The sequence below is a fragment of the Carlito syrichta genome, unplaced genomic scaffold, assembly GCF_000164805.1.
Source record: "Carlito syrichta isolate Samal-C Ts95f unplaced genomic scaffold, Tarsius_syrichta-2.0.1 Scaffold115592, whole genome shotgun sequence".
NCBI lineage: Eukaryota > Metazoa > Chordata > Mammalia > Primates > Tarsiidae > Carlito > Carlito syrichta.
Window position 1 is genome coordinate 7,919 of NW_007059688.1, and position 8,790 is coordinate 16,708.

An 8,790-nucleotide genomic window follows, 5' to 3' on the forward strand; every position below is an offset into this window, starting at 1 on the left:
CTAAGTTGCCCAGGTGGGTCTCGAACCCACGGGCTCAGGCAATCCACTCATCTCAGCCTCTCAAAGCGCTGGGATTACAGGCTGAGCCACTGAGCCCGACTGAGACTCTCTTAAAAAAAAAATCAGCCTGGCATGGTGGCGCGTGCCTGTAGTCCCAGCTACTTGGAAGGCTGAGGCAGAAGGATCGTCTGAGCCCATTAGGTCAAGGCTGCAGTGGCCAGGAGCATGCCACTGCCCTCCAGTGTGGGTGAGAGTGAAACTCCAACTCAAAAAAAAAAAAAAAAGAAAAAGAATTAGAGGTTGCAATGGATGTCTCTGAGTCAGAGGTACTCTGTAAGCCTCAAGAAAAATCCCTACTCCTCACTTTCCTGCCATTCCCAGCAGCCATTCACGTGTATATTGAGTACCTACTATGTACCAGGCTCTTCGCTGGGTGCTGGAGGTCCAGAAGTTTGTAGAAACAGACAGGTCCCTACCCTCTGGTGCTAACTACACAGCCACACAGTTGAATGTAAAAGCACAACCATGAAAAAGCACAGCCGGGCTCAGTGGCTCAGCCTGTAATCCCAGCACTTTGGGAGGCCGAGGTGAGTGGATTGCCTGAGCCCGCGGGTTCGAGACCCGCCTGGGCAGCGAGACCTCATCTCTACAATAAATCAAAAATTAGCCGGGCATGGTAGCGCCTGCCTGTAGTTCTGGCTACTCGGAAGGCTGAGGTGGAAGGATCGCCGGAGCCCAGCAGGTTGAGGCTGCGGTGGCCGGGAGCGGCCACTGCACTCCAGTCTGGGTGACAGAGTGAGACTCCAACTCAAAGAAAAAGCACAACAGAAGAGAGGCACTACAGGGGTGTGTGACAGGGGACTAGACCACTATAGTGCAATCAGGGAAGGCTTCCTTGAGGAAGGGGCATGGGAGTTAGGGCAGGAACAAGTGAATGTTAACTAGATAAATGTGAAGAGGGTAGGGGGAGTATTCTAAACAAGACTCAGAAGGTTGCAGGCAGGATCAAGTGAGAGTCAATCCAGGAGGCCTGCAGGCAGGAAGGCAGGGGGTGGGTGTGAGATGGGTGGGCCAGTAGGCAGCGGATGGTGCCAACCCATGGAGGGCCTCGCCCTTAGAGCTTGACTCTCAATGCACCAGCGAGCACCAAGGGATTTTAAAGGAGGGCTGGGGAGAGAGGTGGTTTCGTGAATAGATTTGCCCTTTGGAAAGCTCGTTCTGGCTACTGTGGAGAGAACAGATTGGAGGAGGAGTGGATACAGGGGACCAGTTGGTAGTTTTAGCACTGGGCCCAGGAGCTAGACTAGAGAGGTGGCACAGGTCTTGGGCATTCAAGAGAAGTACATGTGAGCTGTGTTTTGGAGGTGACATTAAACTTTTAAGAAATGTTATTTTATTTAACATTAAACACATACACAGCTCTTCCTGTATGCCAGGCACCATTCTAAGCATTTTATAAATATGAACCTTGTTCATTCCATAACAAGTAGCAAAAGATAAAATCTAAAAAGATCCAATTGGCTCTTATTTGCAATTCATGAATCAGGGCAGCCTCCATTCTGCTAAATAGAATGAGAGCCCCACTGGGCAATAGCAGAACTGTGAGTTTAGTAAGGTGAGAACAGGGAAGCAGAACAGTGGAAAACAATGGATTGGCTAACGTCAGCATACTTTTTTGTAAGGGTTAAAGCAGAGGGGACTTCCTTCTTACATTGACTCGGGTAGACTAGAATCTTCTGTCTTTAGGACAAACTGGTCTATTTTGGGATCTGTCTGCTTCCTTGAAGTTTCAGTGTGACCATGTGGCATACAGCACAAGCAACTCCATTTTGGTTTGGTCTGGTCTGTTGGGGTCTAGTGCAGGGGCTCTGTCCAAAACAATGGCCTCCCATGATTTTGGTTTAACACAGTTTAAGGTAGGTATTATTTGTGTTATTATTATCCCCAGTTTACAGATGAGGAAACCAAGGACTGAAAAGGTCAAGTAACCTGCGGTCATAGAGCTAGGGTTTGAATCCAGGCATTGGCTCCAGAGTCCACACTTTCTTTTTTTTTTTTTTGAGTCAGAGTCTCACTCTATCACCCAGGCTGGAGTACTGTGGCATACTCATAGCTACCACAGCCTCAACCTGCTGGGCTCAAGTAGCTGGAACCACAGGCATATGCCACCACGTCCAGCTAATTTTTAAAATTTATTTATTATGGAGACAAGGTCTCACCATGTTGCTCAGGCTGGTCTCAAACCCCTGAGCTCAGGCAATCCTCTGGCCTCCGCCTCCCAAAGTGCTGGGATTACACAGTTTGACCTGGCCTGTGTTGACAAGCCTTGTCAGTGGGTTAGATGGATAGCGAGGAATTGCAGGAATTGGGGTGGCCCCTGTGCTCGTGCTTATGTGACAGTGATTGAGACTGTGTGTGTGGGTGAGATCCTCACAGGAGAACTTAGTGAGAAGAAAAGGGATCTAGCATGGAGCCCTGAAGAACCCCCGAAATCTGATGGCTGTCTAGAGGAGGCTGAGCCAGCCATGGAGACAGAACCAGCGTTCGGAGGGGTGGGTGGGGATCTAGGAGGCTGCGTGGTTGGGAGGCAGGCACAGGTGAGCTGGGCAACCTTGACCCCAATGTGGCTGTGTGTGAAGGGGAGGAGGGGAGGGGGAGCAGAGAGGGACCTGAGTGCCAGGCAGGGCCTGGCACCAGCGCATACTGTCACAGGCGCAGGTAGGCTGCACACTTCCTGTGTAGGCCTCATGGAGAAGGGAATTTGGTCCTGGCCAAGAATCAGGAAGGGCAGGGGAACTGAGGAGGATACACCTGTCGCCTTTCCCTTGGGGTCCTTCCAGGGATACTGCTTGTCTGGGCTGACTGCCTTTACCACCCCCTGCCCTTCTAGAGGGCATGAGACTACCCTGCCTGAACTCTCCGAACAAAGCTCAGAGTCTCCTTGGATAGCTCACAGGTCTGAAGGTCCCAGCCTTGGTCTCCATGGCGTGTGCCAGAGGCCAGCGGTCATGTCACAACCCCCATCTTGATTTCCCTGACTTGGATCTTTTATCTCAGTAGTATCTGCAGTTCAGCTTCCTTCTTGGGGAGGGGGTCACACCTCCCAGGGTATTCCTCAGTCCAGTGTGATTAAGGACTCCTTGGGGCTGGGTGAGGTGGCTCACGCCTGTAATCCCCAGCACTTTGGGAGGTTGGGACAAGAGGGTTGCCTGAGCCTACAAGTTTGAGACCAGCCTGGGCAACATGGCAAGACCTCATCCCTATAGAAAAAAAAAATATCGGCCAGTTGTGGTGGTGCACGCCTGTAGTTCCAGCGACTTGGAAGTCTGAGGCAGAAGAATTGCCTGAGCCCAGCAGGTTGAGGCTGCAGTGGCTGTGAGCATGCTACCACACTGCAGCCTGGGCGACAGAGTGAGACTCTGACTCAAAGCAAAAAGGACCTCTTGGGAAGGAGCAGGAGATATGGGGTGCAAGAGGGCAGACAGCTGGGACCTGTCTCTTAGGGCGCTCGGTGGGATGTGGGGTTCTGGGACAAGGGACCCTCTTGTGCTACTCCTAGGCCCGCAAGGGACAGAACCTGAGAATCCACGCTCCTGGGGATGATCAAGCTTGATTTTCCTGTCGATCTTTGGTCCCGTGAGTGTGTTTCTGCTGGAGGGAGGGATCCTGAGTTGAGTGGAGGGTGTGGCGGTGGACCTTGTCCTAAGCTGTGGCTTCTGGGGCAGTGGGGCTCCCGATTTCTGTTGGGATGGGCGTAGGAAGGCCTCTCACTCGCTCCAGGTTAGGTCGTGGGGGAAGGGTATCTCAGTCTTATCTCGGGGAGATGAGGGGCCCCTGCCCCCCAGCAGGGCCAGTGACTCTTTGGCCCAAAAGGCAAGTAGGTCTGGGCTGGGGCTGGGTAGCCAGCCAAAGCTGTACGTGCCCTTTGACATCACAGAACAGGGGCCCCTGTTCTGTGTTAAAGCTAGGAGGCCAAACTAATCCCCTTCTAGAAAGGAAAGGTCCTGGAACGTAGAGATAAGAGGGCAAAGTGGCAGGGAAGCCCCAACCATCTCTGTAGGATGATTTATGGAAGTAGGGACTGCACTGCACCCCTGTTGCGGAAACTACAACAAGAGGCAGGTTGAGGCTGCCACGGAATGATGGTCAGACTTCAGTGGTCAGACAAGAGCCAGTGGAACAGGCACTGGCAGGAAATCAAGGAATCCTTCTGCATGGTGGAAAAAGTCCTCCTTCTCCCATCTCCATCTGTCTCTTCCTGCTTCTCTCAGGAGGGAGCTGGGGCAGGCCTGCCCTGCTTGAGGCAGGGAGTGAGACACCATGGCCTCTGAGGGGGCCCAGGATGGCAGCAGGCATCATATTTAACATTCTGCCTCCCCCACTTCTGAGACACTGAGCTATTTAAAGACCCACTTGTCCCTACCACCGTGGTGTCAGTGACAGCCCCAAGCACTGGGGCTTAGCGCTGGGGTCGAATTCCTGACAGATCGGGCTCACTTGGCATCCAACCAGCTTCACGGCTGGGATATTTTTGTCTCGATTTTCTTATTTTCCAACAGACTGAAACAGCCTCTTGCTCTCCCTTTACCCAGCCTCCATTTCTATCCCCACTGGCACCCTGCCCTGCCACCCCCTTCCCCGGGTGTTTACACAACGTTCCCAGTGCCTGCTGGGAAGCCCGCCGCCCTCCAACCTCTGTCCCTATTGCGCTGGAGCTCGTCCAAGGGGTCTTGGAGCGTCCCTTCCGTTCACGCCCATCTGTCCCCTTTGCTTGCGTCTTGATGACAAACTTAGAGTGAAGAGAAATTGAATCTGGTTCAGACGGGGTTCGGGGGTGAGGAGGGACTCTCCCTAGCCGAGGTGTCTACATTCTGGATGGACAGACTCTGGGGCCCCATGGTTTGACCTTGACCCTTGAGGAAAGGGAGGCTGAGGATCATGGGGAAGGGCCATGGTGGGGGTCGGCCTACCAGACATGAGGAAGGAAACTGATGTGGATGGTCCACTGTGTGCCAGGCAGCCGCCCCAGCAGTGACTGTTGGGTGGTTCCTCTGTGCCAGGTGCTTTTCTGGCATCGTCCCGGTGACCCTCCCATGCAGTGGGAACTGCTGTGAACCCTGCGTGGTACGTAAGGCAGCTGGGGCTCACAGGTGCTAAGTGATACGGTCAAGATCATGCAGCTACTTAGGAACCGAGGCAGGACTTGAACACAGGGTCCGTCTCCTTGTGAACACCCTGGACATTCTGTCTCCAGGCTGGAGCTGTGGAGGTGGGTGTGGGCAGCTGGGAAGACCACTCCTTCTCTGCCTGGATGTCCCTGGTCTGCAGGGAGAGTGAGTGGCAGATTTGGCCTCTTTGGCCTCAGGTCTGTGAAAAGCTGAGAGGCTTCCACGCTGGTCAGCAAGACAGAAAGCACCCCTAATGTCGTTCCCTGTCCTGAGCACTGCTGTCTGCCGCGTTTGTATTGCTCATTAAATCCTTATCATCACTGATTATTCCCATTTCACAGATGAGAAAACTGAAGCACAGCAAAGGCTAAATAACTTACTCAGGGACATACAGGAAATGCAAAGCCAGGACTTGAACTCTGGCAGTCTGGCACTAGGGCTTGCATGCATTGTTTTTGTTTTTGTTTTTGAGTTGAAGTCTCACTTTGTCACCCAGGCTGGAGTGCAGTGGCATGCTCTTGGTCACTGCAGCCTCGACCTGCTGGGCTCAGGTGATCCTCCCGCCTCAGCTTTCCAGGTAACTGGAATTACAGGCACGTGCCACCACGCCCTGCTACTTTTTTGATTTATCATAGAGATGAGGTCTGCCAAGTTGTCCAGGCTGTTCTCGAACCCGTGGACTCAGGCAGTTCTCTCACCTCAGCCTCCCAATGTGCTGGGATTCTAGGCATGAGCCACCGCGCTCGGCCAGGCTTGCATTCTTACTGACACTGTCTCCCAAATCTGAGGAAAGGGTGAGAAAAGGAGCACCCCTATAATGGGACACTCCCCAGGGCTTTTCAGGGGTGCAGAGTCCAGGCTTCAGGTGGGTCTTTGTAAGTGGAAGGCACTTGAGGAGGCGGCTGTTGGATGGGAGACCAAGCAGCTTCCTGTGGCCCTTTGTTTACATGTTCGTACCCTGCTTTCTGTGTTCTACCCGCTGCTTAGCCCAGTCCCTCAGTCCTCTTGTCACCTCCTCCTACTTGCTGCGGGTGACAGGGAGGCCTGGCTGACTGCCAGTCCCTGCTGCCTTCCCCTCCTCCCTCCCACACTGGCTCCAGGGCCACTCTTCTCCCTAAGGATGTCCCTGTTCCTGGCCGGCCTGGGAGACCTGGTCCACGTGATCCCTGGGGACTGTCCGCAGCCCCACACTGACCCTAAACTGTACAGACCTTGTCTGAGAAGCCTTCAGGTTCAGTCCCCTTTTCCAGCCTCCAGACCACACACCTCCATGACTGACTCTGGGGAAGGGACAGAATGGGCGCCTTCAAAGGAGGAAGCTGCCTGACTAGGGCCAGACCACCTGTCGTCGGGGCTGGGAAGGAACTGAAGTTGGTCTTATCCCAGGGGGCATCTTGAGCTGAGAAGCCCAGGTCAAGAGGGTCATAAACAGCCAGGCTCGGCCCAGGACGCAGGGCCCATGCTGGACGGGCACAGCCAGCCACTCTGAGTCTCCTGGAGCCTGGCGTCCTGAGACTACCTGACTGGCTTTGCAACAGAGCCCTGCCCGGCCTCCACTCCTTCTCTTCCCATTCTTTCTGAGCTTCCTGGCCTGCATTAGGAAGCTCATCCTGTTGTCCCTCCTACTACAGTGTCCAACAGACAGCAACTTCCTGCCCTACTTCCCAAGTCCCCTGCCCGACCAGTTTCCCTGGTGGAGAAGCCAGTGAGCAGTCCTGACCTTTACTCATCTCGGGTGGCCTGTCCCACCCTAGCTCATCCTCCCCCCAGGCATTCCAGGCCCTTCCCCGCCGTTCCTTCCTTTGACTGGCTGTCTCGATTTCCCAACCCAGCCTTCTTTTAGGAATTTAGACCTCAGCTGTGGACACAGCAGCGCCAGCTCTTGCAAGATCCGGGGCCCATTTGCAAGATGGTTTGTGCTGTTTCCACACAGCTGAAGGAGGCGTCAAACATTCCCCTGGCCCTGGGCCCACCACAGTCCCTCAGTCCTGCCCTCTGCTCCTCCCAGGCTGAGCAGCCGCTGGTCTGGCGGGTTGGGCCGGCCCTGCCAGGAGGAAGCGGGGACTTGGGGGCCACCCTCCTCCTCGGAGCCTGGGCCCCAATGGGATCTGCTTCATCGCCCTCCCTTGCTTGCTGGGAACACACCCCAAGCTGGCTCGAGCCCCTCCACCCCACCCACCTCCTTCCCGCCCCCAGAGGCTGAGGTCACTGGCTCCCTGGGGCCCGGGTGGGGCTGTCATTACCTGCAGGTTGGGGGAGGAGGCGAGGCCCCTGGGGGCTGTTGTCTTAGCGATTGAGTAACCAGGGAACTTGGTTCTGCCAGAACTGGTTCTCAGGCCTGGCTGGAACCTGTGGAGGCTGCAGCCCCCTGTGGCCTTGGGGATATGGGGTGGTGGAAGTCCACCCAAGGAAACCAGGCAGGGTGGGGATGGAGGGGCCCGGGCTTGTTCAGGGGGCTCCAGGCGCAAGAGAAGGCACTTTCTCACCACACAGAGCCCTTTCCCAAGGGTGAGGTGGCTGTGAGCCCTCTGGGTTCCCCCGGGGGTGGGGGGGGGTGCAGCATGCTCACCAGCCCCTTCCTCCTCAGGTGTCCCTCAATGCTTGGTTCTGGTCCACAGTCTTCCACACCAAGGACACCGACCTTACGGAGGTGAGCACCCCTCCAGACCTCCATTCTGCCCGGAACTGTGCCAGTGAAGCCCCAAGGTGGGCTCTGGAGCAAATGCCAACACCTTCTCCTTGGCACTTGCCCTGTGTGAGGCATTGTAACCTATCGGCACACCTGAGCCTCACCTAACCCTTGCAGGGGGTTATGACATGAGCTCTTTTTGCCTCATGAGGCAGTGACCTTGGATCAGCCAACACTTGCTCAGGGACATCCAGCCAGTTAAATAGTGGAACAGGATTGAGTCCATGGCTTGGATTTCTGTGCCTGGAGCCCAGTAGGCATCCTCCACCAGTGCCCCTAAAAGCCTTACTGCCGAGCGCATTTTTAAAAAATTGTATCAGGCTGGGCATGATGGCTCATGCCTATAATCCCAGCACTTTGGGAGGCCAAAGTGAGAGGATTGCCTGAGCCCATGGGTTCAAGACCAGCCTGGGTAACTTGGCGAGATCTCATCCCTACAACAAATCAGGAAAAATTAGCCAGGCATGATGGTGCATGCCTGTGGTTCTAGCTACTTGGAAGGCCGAAGCGGGAGGATTGCCTGAGCCCAGCAGGTTGAGGCTGCAGTGGCTGTGAGCATGCCACTGCACTCCAGTCTGGGCAACAGAGTGAGACTCCGACTAAAAAAAAAATGTGTATCAGCTGGGCTCGGTGGCTCAGTTTGTAATCCCACGCTTTGGGAGGCTAAGGTGAGTGAATTGCCTGAGCCCGCGGTTCGAGACCCGCCTGGGCAACTTGGCGAGACCTCATCTCTACAAATCAAAAGTTAGCCGGGCATGGTAGTGCGTGCCTGTAGTTCCAGCCACTTAGAAGGCTGAGGCGGAAGGATTGCCAGAGCCCGGCAGGTCGTGGCTGCGGTGGTCGGGAGTGGCCACTGCACTCCAGTCTGGGCGACGGAGTGAGACTCCCACTCAAAAAAAAAAAAATGTGTATCGTGTGAACACCAGGGTCATT

General features: G+C 54.9%; 1 protein-coding gene across 7 annotated transcripts in view; it reads left to right on the plus strand.

The window, feature by feature from the left end:
- PGAP3 (post-GPI attachment to proteins 3) overlaps positions 1-8,790 on the plus strand; it is a 17,668-nt gene that overhangs the window by 6,864 nt on the left and 2,014 nt on the right. For 4 of the 7 annotated variants that reach the window (XM_021705953.1, XM_008072597.2, XM_008072619.1 and 1 more), the window contains one exon: positions 7,756-7,818. The exons of 2 other annotated variants lie outside the window; for them this stretch is intronic. In XM_021705953.1, coding sequence (XP_021561628.1) covers positions 7,756-7,818 — 63 coding nt within the window. Of the gene's footprint in view, positions 1-5,509; positions 5,615-7,755; positions 7,819-8,790 lie in introns of those variants that run through there. One more of the 7 variants, XM_021705960.1, reaches the window with a different exon arrangement.